Source organism: Notechis scutatus, chromosome 1, assembly GCF_049901735.1.
Source record: "Notechis scutatus isolate UNSWTSFEM ecotype Mainland chromosome 1, rNotScu1.2, whole genome shotgun sequence".
NCBI lineage: Eukaryota > Metazoa > Chordata > Lepidosauria > Squamata > Elapidae > Notechis > Notechis scutatus.
The window spans coordinates 258812873-258828036 of NC_142009.1; the positions used below are offsets into that span (position 1 = coordinate 258812873).

General features: G+C 39.5%; 1 protein-coding gene across 13 annotated transcripts in view; it reads left to right on the plus strand.

The window, feature by feature from the left end:
- The window catches only part of ANO1 (anoctamin 1), a 147313-nt gene that overhangs the window by 16675 nt on the left and 115474 nt on the right, over window positions 1-15164 (plus strand). For 6 of the 13 annotated variants that reach the window (XM_026664740.2, XM_026664735.2, XM_087951135.1 and 3 more), the window contains exon 1: window positions 7264-7955. The exons of 5 other annotated variants lie outside the window; for them this stretch is intronic. In XM_026664740.2, coding sequence (XP_026520525.1) covers window positions 7910-7955 — 46 coding nt within the window. In that variant the 5' untranslated portion in view covers window positions 7264-7909. Of the gene's footprint in view, window positions 1-2154; window positions 2256-7263; window positions 7956-15164 lie in introns of those variants that run through there. 2 more of the 13 variants (XM_087951145.1, XM_087951143.1) reach the window with 2 other exon arrangements.

The window sequence follows — 15164 nt, forward strand, 5'->3', positions numbered from 1 at the left end:
GTGACGTATCGTGACTTTTTTCCCCTTTACTAAACCGGGCGTGACATGACACGTCTGGCCCGGGGGTCACAAGTTTGACAGCCCTGGTCCAACTCATCTCATAGGGTTGTTCTTGAAAATAGGAGGAGGGTGGTATGTTGGATATGTTCACCACTTGAGTTATTTGTCAAAATAATAAAGATGGGATCCAAACAAACTAATATAAGAACTCAGATTGTTGGGGGCAATATGCTGACTGTAAACTGCCTAGAGAGGGCTGTAAAGCACAGTGAAGAGGTATATAAGTCTAAGTGCTATTGCTATAAATTGTTAACCATATTCAAGCTCTTTTCTTCAGAGAATTTGCCATGTTGTCAAATATTGACAGCCTCAGTAGAAACATCTGCCAAGTATTTCTAATACTAACTCTGGTATCAGCTATTTTAAAGTTTCCTTCTCTGGCTTAGTTCTTGGTGCATGTTTTCTGGGTTGTCTCATTTCAGATTTTAGAGGAATTTATAATGGAGTGAAATGCTTCCCCACTTCCCATCCTTATGGAAAAAGAAGGTGTAGTCAGCACTGTATTTCAGATGAAGGTTAAAGCTGAAGTAGTAGTATCTTGTCAAAGGGAAGACCATTCTGATGACCGCAAGCTGCACAAGGAAAAAAAAACTTGTTATTTACACATCCAGAATTTTAGATGCTGCTTTTCACAGAGGAAGGAAAACAGAAGTTAATTCTGTGCTCCTGATCCACTATGGTTAATATTTCTGTTTCTTCTGTCCTTTAATTGGGAAATGTTCATATTCCACTTCATCTCTCTGTGCATGTATGAATACAAAAGAAGTGTTTTTCTAGGTTACAGTCAATATATTATTTTTTTCAATTTTACAAACCATAAAACAATGAGTTTCTATGCAGTGATTAAACAAAGCAGGCTCTCTCATAACTCAAGGTCCAAAAACTGAGCAGAGTAGGAAAGAAAAGGGGGAAGGCATTATATGCTATTAGAGATGGACTCATTCAGCAATCAAGAACGTCCTTACTCTGATTGTGTGACAAGGCTGTGATCCCTCTTGCACTCAGCTTTGGTACAAGTATTTCCTGGCAGTATCTTTTTTTCTGCTGTTTCCATATAGTATCACTTTCATCCCCATGAATCAAAAGTCAAATCCTATGCTAATCCTGCTTGTTCAAACATGGGTAGTGAGGAACAGCCCAACATTTATTTCTCTGTTTGTTTGATTTCTGTGCCGCCCATCTTGTCTAAAAGATTATTTCTATTCTTGATATCTAGAGCAAAACTCCATGACATCTGAGTGCTTTTTCCCATCTGAAAATATTACTTGCGTTAGATTTTTCCATTTTATGATCAATTGATTGATTGAATATACATACTACCATATTCAAAAAATGATTTCCAATATTGGCTTCTTTCATTTTGGTACTCTTGATCACTTCTCTTTAAAAAACAAATAGTAATGGTGGTAATAGAAACTGCGTCTATACTAATAATAGTTAAATTACGTCAGACCTATGCATTGTAAGCAATGAGCACATTAGAGACACTGGCTGCCAAGATGGGTCCAAGAGAATACATCATTGAATCTCTGACTTAACAAGAGTTGCTTGGTTTTTGTATGAGTGAATTCTGTGTGTTGCAGCCTTGTTGACTGTCTGTTTAGACTTTTGAGAGCTCAAGAAGTGCCAATGTATTTAACAAGACCACCTCCTGCAGAGCAGCTTAGCCGTTTATGGAAAAATGAGAAAAAGAAAAACCAAACTTAAGTCAGGTGAGCAAATAATCACACAATACTCTACAAAAAGAGGCAGGGAGGGTTTTTTTTTGTTTTTTTTTAAGAACCAAAGTTATTATGGTTCAACTTTAAACCAAAGTTTAAAGTTATTTCCTTTAAATCAACATCAATCAACCCTCCACTTCTAACCATCCACTTCACTTTGGAAAGAGCAAGGAGAACTCAACATTTTGCTCTGTAGAGCTTCTTAAGAACGTCTTTTAACTACACTTCGTTTGTAACAGTCCTTAATGGTAGAGGAATGGAGCATGATCTTGGCTCCCTAGAGCACGCAGGATGTGGTTCAAAACTCAACCTCTCCTCTCTCCTGGGCTGGCAGCCTGTGGTTTTTCAGTAGCTGATGTCTTTTCTTTTGCAGTCTGCTGGCATCGTATATTGGTGACCTTTAATGCGGAATTCTTCCTGCGCATGTCAGCTGCTGCTATCATTCAGGGGCACACCGTTGCTCAAATGCCCAAGGTCAGTTCTCCCTGCAATCGCTTTGTTTAAGGTAGTCTCGTCTTAATTTATTATATTTATCTGTGGATGTCATTCCTCGAGTTTTATGATGCACAAAAAGGCGTCGTTACTGTAAGGGATTTCTCTCTCACTCATTCTCTTTTAATGTTGCAGCCAATCTGGAGTGGAGAGACTCCAGGGCATTTGCAGAACAGCCTGACATATTTCAGTTCTTTGAAATTATCAGGTTTTTACACAGCGAGGGCAGAAGCATGAAGAAAACCAGGCTTACTACACAATTTTGAGATAGGGAAGGGAATGGAGACAAAGGATTGGGTTCAAATTTGGCCGTTTAGTTTGTTTGCAGATTTTGGAAAACCATTCTCTTAATACTTGCCTATCCCATTAGTGGTGATGAAAAGGAGAGATGGATTGGAGAAAACTATGGATACTACCTATAAACCTGGGAGAAAGATGAAATATATCAGTAAGTTAAAAAATAAATTAGAGGCAGGTTTGAAGAGGAAACAATTGTGTAGGAGAAGCTACTCTGTATTGAAATAGAGTTGGAGATATTGCTTTTAAAAAACCAAGCAGACACAAGTTAGGCTCCTTTGTTGTAATTGTAAAGACTGCCTTACTTAATAAGGACAATATCTTGAAATGCACTTTAAATAAAGTGTATTATGGAGGGGGGGTTGGTTGCTTAAGTGGTTTGTTATTCTTCCCCCCACTTGTTTATTCAGCCATCTGATCCACCTTATTGATTAGCTAAAGTAGATTAAGCCTTAAAGACAGAACACAAAACTCCTAAAAAAGAAAATTATATTGCTTATCCTTTGGTAAAAATAGAGCTTGGGATTCTTCAATTGGATATTCCCTTCTTTCCCTGTAGCTCTCACACACTTTGATCTGCTTTCAGGAGCCTCCCGATTCTCTCCTGATGATTTGATAACACTGGAAACTAAAGGAATGTACTCTGCTGTTTCGTTATTTTGTTTAGTATACACACACACATCCCATGTGTATTATTTTTATAAATAACTCAGGGTAACAAACATACCTAATATTCCTTCCTTCTTCCATTGCCCCGATAACAATAACCCTGTAAGGTGAGTTGAGCTGAGAGTGACTGGCCCAAAGTCACCCAATCAGTTTTCATGCCTAAGGCAAGACAAAAACTCAGCCTCCCAACTTCTAGCCAGGTGCCTTAATTGCTCGCTGTTCTGTGATCCAACCTAGCTGGATTTCACTTTACTGAACAGCTTTTGCACTAACAAAATATCAGAAGCTGCCAAAGTTCTCCCTTTCTTTTCCCCCTTCCCTTTAAGTACTTCAGACTTAGTAAGTTACTCCCTAATGCAAATTGCAAATTGATATCAGCACGGCTTCTTTTATTATCCCTCAGCCTCTAAATCATGGGTTGATTGACTTGCGGCATCACATGACGTTTCACTATGCTTTACCCATTCGTGGAGCTGGGTGGGTGTGGTCTGCGTGTGACACATCCTGCCTGTGGGCCGCCAGTTTGACACCCCTGCTCTAAATATAATGACCAGGACATTATCATTTTTTTTTACCTAGTTAAGCAAGAGAAAAACAAATCCAGCTTTTGTGAAAAGCCATATAGTTTAGAGTAAAATCCATACTTGAAACTGCTGGGATTCTGAATATCCATGAATATAATAGTTGTCCTGTTAAAATGGTATACCCTTAACTATATTCAAAAGTCACAAAACAAGTATATTTCATCTATTGATCTCTATGGACTGCACGGATGTGAAATGGATGTGAAGTAAAGAGTAGGTCTGACCTTCTAGGATTATGATAACCTGAAATTTTAAAAATGATAAACAATAATTTAAAGGCTTACTTTATAAGCATCAGATTTACATCCATTTAGAACAGAGATGTTTTGCAGCATTATCATTAAAGCTCATATAAAAAACTTAGTCAAGATAAAACTTGCTCACAGACCTTCTTCAATTTAGCAAAACATTGTATCATATGAAAGCTTATTCAACTTTTTCAGCCCTTCAGAGATTTTTATGTTGAATTAAACAGCAGCTAATTGCAGATTGGTGTCAAAAAATTGCAAGGGAAGAAAATATTAAATCCCATTCCTTGTGCATATGTCCAGATCATGCCTTGGGTAGCTTTTTTGAAAGAATAAATAAATTAGTGCTAATTAATATTTTTTTCAAAAAACGGAGGGCTTATTTATATTTTTATCTCACCTTTTTTTTTTTCATTTACAGCTCAAAATAGCAAATACACCAATACTCCTTTCACTTTCCATTTTCTCTACAATAACAAGCCTATGTGACGAATTGGACTGAAGGTTTTTTCTCTTCCTAGGATTTTTTATTTTTATTTTTTGCAAGTGCAGGATCAACTTTCTTCAGATTAATCCAGTGTTGATGCAGGATCAGCTTTCTTCAGATTAATCCAGTGTTGAACCACTGATTGCAATAAGAATTGACTAACCAGCTTATGGCTGGAGCTAGGGATAGGCTGAATGAGAAAATGACTGTCCCAAAGTCACCCAGCCAATTTTTCATGCCTAAGGCAGAACTAGAACTCATAATCTCCTGATTTTAGTCCAACACCTTAACCGCTACACCTGTCTCAGGTTTAATGTGCAGTTTCGACCATCTCAACAGAAGTCACTTATACTGTGAAACCAAAATACTTTAAAACACTGACCATATAATACCTATTAGCTTATCCAAGCCACGAAGATACGAAGATCCCTTATCCCACTTTTGAGTTGAGTTTCTCTAAAACTAACAGGTGTAATTTTCTTCGGTTCATCTGCAAACACCCCTTGAAATAATAAATCCCCCTTGAACAGAGGTAATATGCCAATCTTATGCTGTGTGGGTTTTGAGCCCAAGTGATAAAAACAAAATGGTGAAATAATATACGAAAGAAACACAACAATGACAATCAGAAGTCTGGCAGCACCTTTTCCAACTAACAAATTTTATGAAACAATATCGGGTTTTGTGAGCTTCAGCCCACTTCACCAGATACAAAGAGTGACTGGACCGATGTTAGATTTAATTGAGGGGTGGGAGAGGAAGACAGGTTAGCTATGCAGATACTGGTTATCTGAGAGACAGATTATAAGTACCTTATCAATTAACAACTGCAAACTGGTAAAATCCATTATGTTTGGTTAAGACTTTTTGAGATAGTCTAAAATCTTTTGATGCATAATTTAGCAACGGTCTTACTCAGTGGTAGAGTTAACGTCCCTGGTCTTCAAAATGTGACTTTGGGGTCTGTTACACAGTGTCCTGGTAGCTTGAATGCTCTGATAACCTTTTGTCCTTATCTTGAGTCTTGTTCCTCCTGTAACTGTGATGGCGAACCTATGGCATGTGTGCCAGAGGTGGCACGTAGAGCCCTCTCTGTGGGAAAACGAGCTGTCACCCCAGCTCAGCTCCGCTGCGCATGCCTCGTGCCGGCCAGCTGGTCCTTGGGTCTCTGCCACACATGCACGGGGGTGGGGTGCATGCACAGAGAATGCACTCGCATTGCATTTTGGGGATGCACGTGCACACTTATGCTTTGGGCACGCTTACACTTTGGGATGCCAAAAAGGTTAGCCATCACTGTCCTACAATATCTATGATCATAAGCACTAACCTGTCACTTAGAAAATGTATGGGTGCAATTCCCTCATGTAGAACATTCAGGATACATTCACACATGTTGAAATAGTCCACACTAGTTCTCTGGGCATTCAAACAGGGTTTATTGTAAGGCCAAAGCATTCTGTTTCATTCTTATGCAACAACCTCTTCCAAAAGCTTACAAGCCCTAGATTTCTTTCGCTGGCTGAGATTTCCAGGAATTGTTGTATCAATGCATCTAAAGGGGATTATGCTGACAAACATCAAATCTCTATAGTCTTGTTCTGTGCAATGCCATTAGTGCTTTCCTTCAGTTTCTCTCATATCTATTAATGCCAAAATGCCAAGTCTTGAAGAAGCTCTCCTTGGAAATGAGAACCTGCTTGTTTATTCCTTGTCCCAATGAGACAAAAGGAGTTTCCTCTCTTTCCATTTTACTGGATCCTCTGGATGACCTTTACTGCACCACGGGAGTAGGAGAAACTCTGAAATAAATAATAGGTGACTGCGGGTAGACGCTGCCATTTTAATTTCCTCAAAGCCAGAATAGCATCATTTCATCCGGGAGGCTGGAGAAGGATCAAAAATTCCACCGGCTACTGTGTTATGCTCTGTAGCCTCTAGGTATCCATGGAATCTTTTTCAAACACTTTCTCTATTAGCCCAATGTCCATGCGGCTATCAGTAGAGATAGCTGGGATCCTGTAAGTCCATTTATTCAAGGGAGGCAAGGTTGGTACCAGAAGGCATAGAAGAACACCTAACAAAAGGGGGGAAGGGAAAAGAAACAACTAAAAGCAAGGCAAATGGAAGCTAACTGTGAGAGGAGATTGTAAGTCTAAACATAGTGTTATTATGGGGGTGGGTGGGCGTGGGGGAAATAGCAAGGATTCAATATGATGGGGTTTTTGTTTTGTTTTTTTGGTCAGATGGTTAGAGTGTATCTAACTGAAGCGTGCAAACGTTCCTTCAGGCATTTGCCTTTAGAGATTTCTTTGGGCACGCTTCAAAACAGCTCCGCAAATCGGGATTTTGGCAAAGGAAGAAAAGGCTGAGTCGGATTCCCCCCGTCTCTGGGCCACTCAAAATTTCGTGAGGTCCAAGTCCGCACTTCGAGACCGCTAAGCGTAGATGTGAGAGAAGCAAAGTTTTACCCAAAGGCGTTGTCTCCGAGTCATCGGAGCCTAAATGGGACTGGCGTGCTTAAAGAGCTGGGATTTTTATTTTCTTTTTCTTTTCGCGAGACGGTACCAGGAAAACGGGCAGCAGCTCTCCGCCTCCACCCCTCTTTTCCCGCCCTCCTTTAAGCAAAGAGTTCGCAACGTTTGCATTGGCGGCCGTCCTAGAAGGGCATGGCTTACAACCATGAGGAGGAGGAGGAGGAGGAGAAAGGCAGAGGGTCCAGCCGCACCAACTAAAGCGCTAACAGCTCCGGCTCCCGCTCCCATTTCCCAGTGGAAGGTCGTCCAGTTTCGCCGCTGCCGCCGCTTTTCCTCCTCCCCGGCAGAAAATCGCGTGGAGGGCTGGCTCCTTTCCCAGTCTCCGCGATCGCAGTAGCGGCGTGGCTATTTTAAAAGCCATTCCCACCCCACCTCTCTCTACGCCAGGGAGTTCCTCCTATCTCGGGACCCGTCTCAGTTTCAAACCGCCGGCTCCCAGGCAATCAAGGTTATACTCGTAGGCGCCTGGTGCGCGCGCACGTGTCCGGGGGTAAAGCAGCGGAATCTCGCCTTGCAGAATTTCGCCTTCTGAGGCGGAACGCCCCGTTTTCCCGCTTGCCGCTCCCCCCCCCCCTCCAATCCCTACCTTCGGGCTGCCTCGGGGAAATGGATTCCCGAGCGTGAACTATTAAACTGCTTCTTGGCAAGTTATGCTTGCTGCCTGCCATGCGGTTGTGAGCTGTCTTGAATAAAACGCACCCGGCGGGAGAAAAGGGAACCAAACTAAGGAGGGGGAAATATATATATATATATTATATATATCCAGGACGCGTCTCTTTCTCTACTCCCAAGTTTTCAGTTCAGCCGCCTCGAGATGGATGAGGATGGGATTCACCTCCACAGAATGGCCCGCGCGTCATGTAAGTGTTAACTCGTTTCCTTTGGGAAGGAAGTGTAGAGCTTGGGCTTCAGCGGCGGCAGCAACAGCAGGGACCTGTACGGTCTCTCTTTTAGCTTTAGTTATTCTTCTCGGGGTGCGAGCGATCAAAAACCCTCCCATCGAAAACATCTGGACCTTCCCCATAAGTGGAATAGGATGGCATTGCGTTGTAGTCCTGCCAGTTTTGCTTTTTCTTTTTTTAAATGAATTTGGGGTTTTAATATCGGACAAGCATTAGATGCTCAGCTTACGTCCTCGAGGACGATTCTCTGGTTAATTGGTTTCTATTGCGCCTATGACCCACAAAAGGAATGTTTTCAGATGCATTTCTGTCCATTCGCGTATGAATGTTATTTGAAACGTCACCATGCAAATAACAGCTGTCATAAATATGAATGGCACTAACTATATTTCTGCTGATTATTTAGCATGGTTGCATATGTATTTACTAATGATTACATAGTCATTATTTGTGGTGTTCAGTGTTCAGGGAATTGTGCTCCAACTTCCTTTATAACTGTATAAAATGAACGTGGGACTTAGCTACTGATAATAGGAACTGATCTCTCTCTCTCTCTCTCTCTGTCTCTCTCTCTCTCTCTGTGTGCGTGTGTGTGTAAGTAATTTTACCTGTACATGGGTAAAATTCTGTGATGGTTATTTGTTAAAGAAGTAAAAAGTAATGAGATCATCATGAATTTCATTCATAATAGGATGGCAAAATACTTCTGGTGAAGCCAAGATGAGGGGCTATTGAGAAGATACTGAATTTTTTAAAGTAAAAGAAAACTGAATCTTAGAACTGAGTCCATATTCCCCATAATTAATTGATAAAGATGGCACATTCACATTTTAATCATCCTTTGATATCTCTTATGTTTTTCAGAGCTGCACAACACGTGATAATCATTGTGCAGTTCTAGTTTCTTTCCAGGATTTTTCAAAACTCAGTAGTTAACTTGGAATATGCAGAAACGCAACTGGCCAGCTGAACTGTATACAAATGAAATGTAAATTTAGAATGACACCATTTATACATTCCTTGCTTTGTAATCAAGAGGCCAAATCTGGCTGTTTGATTCTAAGAATAGAATGGGGAATCCTATTCTTTACTTCCTTCTGTAAAATGAAGTGCCACCAGTATCCTGAAGCTGTTTATTAAAGCAGCCAAATATTAAATTGGAGTTCAGCCCACATCTAAAAGTATCGCTGTATGCTCATCAAATCTCTCAGGCTAGAGGAGAGGAAAGTGCAGACAAGGGGCACTTAAGAAAATTAGCCTGATATGAATCAGCTGTGGTTTGCTCACTGGCACTTTTTGGGATAGTAGTTATAACTCTGATTGTCGGTGTGAAAAAGGCCCTTATCAAAATTTAACACAAGAGATAGAGGTTTTGTTGAAAAAGACAAGTCAGCTAGAAGGGCGTTAATTATTAATATTTGGTCCAATGGGTACAAGGTACAGAGAACTAGTCATATGCATCAACAGATCTGTAGAACATCAAATAAGCAACTAAGTACTTGTAACCCAAACCACATAGAATTATATATTATGTGTTAAACATGTAGGATATACTCCAAAAGAGAAGAGATGTATTTTTCCTAGCTAATAGAATATGTACATTTTAAAAGATCTAGATTTGGTTCTACAGAATAGTTGTGTAGCATTCACTGTTAGCCAAGTACCATGGCATAAAGACCATTACTGAAAGGTCTGTAGATATATTTTAAACAACACAAAACAACTTAATTGCTTTCTATGAATATTCATAAATATGGGTTACATAAATTATTAGATCCAGAGATAGGCTTGATGCTTGCTCTGATAATATGAATATCTTACTCTGTTCCAATCTTTATTATCAATACTTACTGACTTCCCCATGATCCCATCTATATGACTTATGGTTCTTTATCATAGAAAAGAAAATGTTTTCTAATTGCAGAAGGGGCGGAGGATGTAATACCTATCCTTATATATAGTATTTTGAAAAAGCTACAGAGAATATATGATAAAAGTGGGGGGTGGGAATGCATTTCATTGAAAGGTCCATTCTACATATTTTTTGTCTCAAATTGAGAATTGGAATATTTGTTGTTGTTGTTCTAACCTTGTAAATCACCCAACAACTGCATAATCTGTAAGAAAGAAGAAAGGTAATTTTTGTTCATTGAAGAATCAACACAAAATCTTGAAATGAGCACATTTTGTATCATTTTTATCTGCGTAGGACATAGAACGAACTAATTTCAGATTTTTAGTATTTCTTTTGATAGTGATCACTTACACCTGGTATCTGCAAACAGAGAAATAATGACCTTCCAAAATTTGTCGGACTATAGGAAATACAGTAATTAATTATGCTAGCTAGTAATGGTAGGTAGCCGGGAGTCTAACAACTGGAAAGACTACTGATGCCCTGTTTCTTTATTTACTTATTATTAGACTTGTTTGCCACTCATCTTATTTGTTTCTAGTAGTCAGTATTGGCAATGTTCTGATTTGTGGTGTACAGTGTGTTCTGAAATATAAGACAACATATGGCACAAATGTCTGAATCTGGTATCCTTGAACTCCCATAATTCCCAGCCAGCAATCATTAGTGTCCTCTTTTGTAGGACACCAGGTTTGGGAAGGCTAATTTAGTAAGTGCTGAGCTATAGCTTTGGTCCTGCCATGGAGACATGAAAAAACATTGCATTTAGTGGGATTTTTGTAAACCACTTAGATGTATTAAAGAGTCAGGAAACTGTTCTAGAATATGGTGATTGTGTCCCTCTGAGTCACAGGAATTCTTTTTCATGAGTTTGTGGTTTCACTGAAACGATAAATGAGATGACTACTTTCCTGCTCTGTCATAATCCTTCAGAGTCATAGGCATGTTACCCTGTGAGACAAACTAGAATGTTATTTCTAGCCCTAGTTTATGTTGATCCTCCTGTTTCCTTGAGAAGTTTCAGAATATGTGTGACATACTGGTTGGGAGCAGGCCAGGGAAGCAATAACAAATGTTATCATGTTTCTAAGGAACCTGCATTCCTGTATTTGCCCCATCAGTAGTTGTGACTTCTAATCCTAATTCAGAGCAAGTTAAAGGCCTAATTGTGTTTGATGGGCAGGAATGGGAAATGTGTTGAATGTCATTCTTCTCAAAAACTTCTCAAAATCCACAATTCATTTTTTTTTCTATTGTTGAAAAAGAAAGGTTAGCCAGCTTGCAACCATGTTTTATTATAAACTACCATTTTTGGTACCAAAGTACCATTACTGCAGTAGACATTGCAACAATACCCTGTAACAGCAGCTCTAACATGTTGTTTTTTCCCATAGCAGGCATGAAGTTACCCAGCAGTACAGCATTGTACTCAGGAGAATTTGGGGTTTTGGACATGGACGTGTGGCCTGAAATCACAATAAATCCAATAAATTGAGACAACTACTAAATTAGACTGAAAATAGAAGTAAAGCTTAGACTTTTCATCTCATGGCTGCAGGGGGGAACTCTGCAAGGACAGAAAGGTGAATTTTAAAAAAAACCCACAGGAGTTTCAATCTATCCCCTTACTGCTGAACTTGGGTTTTGCAGTATGGGTAGATAATTTTGAACCATAATTCATCATTTCCTTTGGCAATGCTGGCTGGAGTTTATGTGCATTGACATCTAAAATATTAGGAGGGCACAGTGTTGCCTACCATTATTTTAAGGCTGTGTGCAAAAAGACCCAATAATTAATATTCTCATTAGTTGGACAGCTGCTAGAAAAGCTCTGAGTTTTTCATAACCGTTATTAAAAGAGTTCCATATAAGGGCTTTCTGGTAAGGACCTTTGGCAGATAAGTTATCCTTGTGAACAGAACTGGGACAGAACCACTGAAATAGGCAGCCAGGAGACAGATTCCTCCAGAGGAAGAAGAGATCAAGCCACTTACACTGTTGATAGCTGCTCCTTGTGAGGAGATGAAAGGAATTAAGTTTCTTGAATTTCATGAGTTGAGTGATTTGAGAGACAAGGGAATATCAATGCACTCAGGACTGCTGTGCAGCATTTATGGATATATGACTAGTAAAAAAAACCTCTCACTTTCTTAAACACCACAATATAAAGAGAAGGTAAGAATAAAAAGATGTTATGGAATAAAAAAGAGAAAAAGATACTATGTTAAAATTTGTATTTAGAAACAAAAAGTTTAAGAACATTGTGATCCGAATAAATTAATATGTCCTTTATTAGGTTAAAGGGCATCATAATTTTAGAAAACAGAAGCTTTCTTTTATATATATGGAACCGTCTTTCAGAACTGTAAAATTTAGACAAATTATTTAGACAAATAATTAGACAAACTGAACAGACCTTCTTATGGAATGCTGATTGTTTATTAGTAAGGAAAAAGATAATTGGTGAATTTTACAGAACAAGAAGATAAGGGTAATATCAGCCAAACTGTGGGAGTGTAACTATAGAGAATTAATTGGACTAAATTGGGTGTTAAAGATAGAAAAAATAGAACAAAAAGGAGGAACTTCCCTCTTGCTTTCACCCTTGTAATTAACATACTTTCTCATAGTGGCCACTATAAAAAAAAGTACCAAAATTAGGAGAAGGAAGGTGAGGTTCAGTAGAACAACTTCCAGATAAGGTCATTTTACTAGATTGCAAAAATGTTGAGGAATTTGGCAAGATTACTGTAATGGCTGCCAATAATTTGGATGTTTTAACAAGAAATTGTAGCATTTGCAGAAATAAAATGGGATATAAAAGAAGAAGAATGAAGAATCTGTAGAACAATTGGCTGAAGATCTAAAATGAATTAATAACAGTATGAAAGTTTTGGAAGGTAAGAAAAAAGTTATAAATAGAGAAGTGGAGACATAATTGCCAATTTGGCATTACTGGAACTGAGAGAAAAAAAAATCTTTTAAGATTTAAAGCAGTTCCAGAAGAACATGGAGAGAATATCAGAGAAAAGATTATTAAACCTCTGTCTGAATTTTCTGGATTGGGAGGAAAATGACAATTAGACAGAGGTCAGTAAGATTTAGAGGATTAATACAAGAGTTGCAAAATTAGGAAATGTTCCAAGGGATGTCTTTGTGCAGTTTGCCCGGAAGAAGACTAAAGATCAATTTTTGTAGCAGCATTTCAATACTAAGCTGAGATTTGATAACACAGATGGAATTGTACTTAAAGAGATTCCAATTAGAATACTGTGTAAGAGAAAATGTTAAACTTAAACAGAAGATTCCATTTAGTTGGGACAAGTTGGAAGGGATAATTTTTACTTTTAAACAGCAGAGATTCTGATTGAACTCTGTGCAAAAAGCAAGAGATGCCCAAGTTATGGCCACAGCAGCATTCCCATAGTCAAAATTTGGGCCCTTGGCAATCGTCCTGCCTTTATGACTGATTGCAGGGCTGTTATTTCCCCCCACCCACCTCCAACCCATCCCACTGGGTCTCTGCAGCCCTTGGGCCTGCTCCCTATCCTATTGAGTCCCATACCCATCTCTACACACACCCCATCAGCAATCGGCCACTTACTTTTTGTGGTACTGTGGATCTCCTGGAAGCAGCTGCTCTGCCACGCAGCCTTTCTACACAGCTACAATTCATTGAGGTTGCAATTCATTGAGGTCACAACTTGGACGCAGGCACCATTTTGGAGGGGCTACAATTCATTGAAGTTGCTCCCAAAATGGTACACACTTCTGTGACAGAGCCACATGGCCACCAAGGAGGCTGAAATGCAGAGTGGCCTGCTCTGTTTCCCCAATACGATCACTGGAGGTTAATGACTGCATTGGTGACACGAAGAATAAGTGCAAGTGTGGCAATCATTTGGCTGCCTCACTTAATGAATAGACATCATGATATAAAAAGCAGCTGGGTTGGAGTACTGCAGTTAAGAGGTGATAAAGGTAGGATCTCCTGATCTATGAATGGTTGTAACTAGCACATAATATGGAAGTTTGAAAGCCACTCTAACCATAGCTGCTATTTGACAAAGAGATGAGAGTCCAAGAGGACTCTGAAATTATAAGTCAACATGACCCTGTACAGAACCAAAAATGAAATATAATTGATATCAATTGTTTTCTGAATCTATTGCTATTCTGTCAGGCTGAGAATGCCCCAGAGTCTGTTTTTTCCTATCTATAGCAATAGCACTTAGACTTATATACTGCTTTACAGCACTGTCTAAGTGGTTTATAGCAGCAGTCGCCAACTGGTGGGCCGCGGCCCACTGGTGGTCTGCGAGAAAATTTTGGTGGTTCGCAGAGCAATGTCATTCCCCCAGAGCACCACCCAATGCAATTAATCCAGGCTGCGTAGGAACACAAGGTTATGCTGCCCACATGGCCTGCGGGAACCCTCCCTGCCCACTCACTCCTTACCTGGCAAACTTGCCTGCTAAATTGCTATTTTTCCTTTTTCCAACCATCAGCTGTTGTTCTGTGCCAGGAGATTTAGATGAGCTAGAAAGCAGGAAATCATTGGATTTCTTGCGTTCTAGCTAATCTTTAGACCTTCGGCTTTGCTTTTAAGCTTTTAATCTTCCTTAGGACTGAAGCAGTGCAGACTCAACTAGCTGATGGCAGATAGATAGATCTCTGAATGAATCTGTGATTCTGTGAGCAACTCAATCTGCCTGCCTACTTTGCCTGATTTTGGATAAAAGTTGCTCTCTCTTTTTTTTAATAAAAAAATCAATATTTACATACATGGTGTGTTGTGAATTAATTTTGTGAGTTTGCTTGCAAGCAAATTTTATGTGACAGGCTCAGTAGCCGATCTCACAGGTCTCTGAATGTATCTGTGATTCTGTGAGCAACTCAATCTGCCCGTCTGTTTTGCCTGATTTTGGGTAAAAGTTGCTCTTTTTTTATAAAAATATAATTATATAAATATTTATAATATTTACATATAAGCCATGCCCAGGCAGTCACATGACCACCAAGCCACACCCACAAATTAGGCCATGCCCACAGAACCAGTTGTTAAGAAATTTGAATCCCACCCCTGCCTCTGTGTGTTTGTGTGTGAGAGGGGGGGAGGGAGGGAGGGAGAGAGGTTAGATCAGATCTCTCTCCCACCCACCAATGTCATCAAACCACCCTCAGTCAAAATTCATATTAGTGATCCCCAAGATTTAAAATTATGAGTTTGGTGGTCCCTGAGGTCCAAAAGG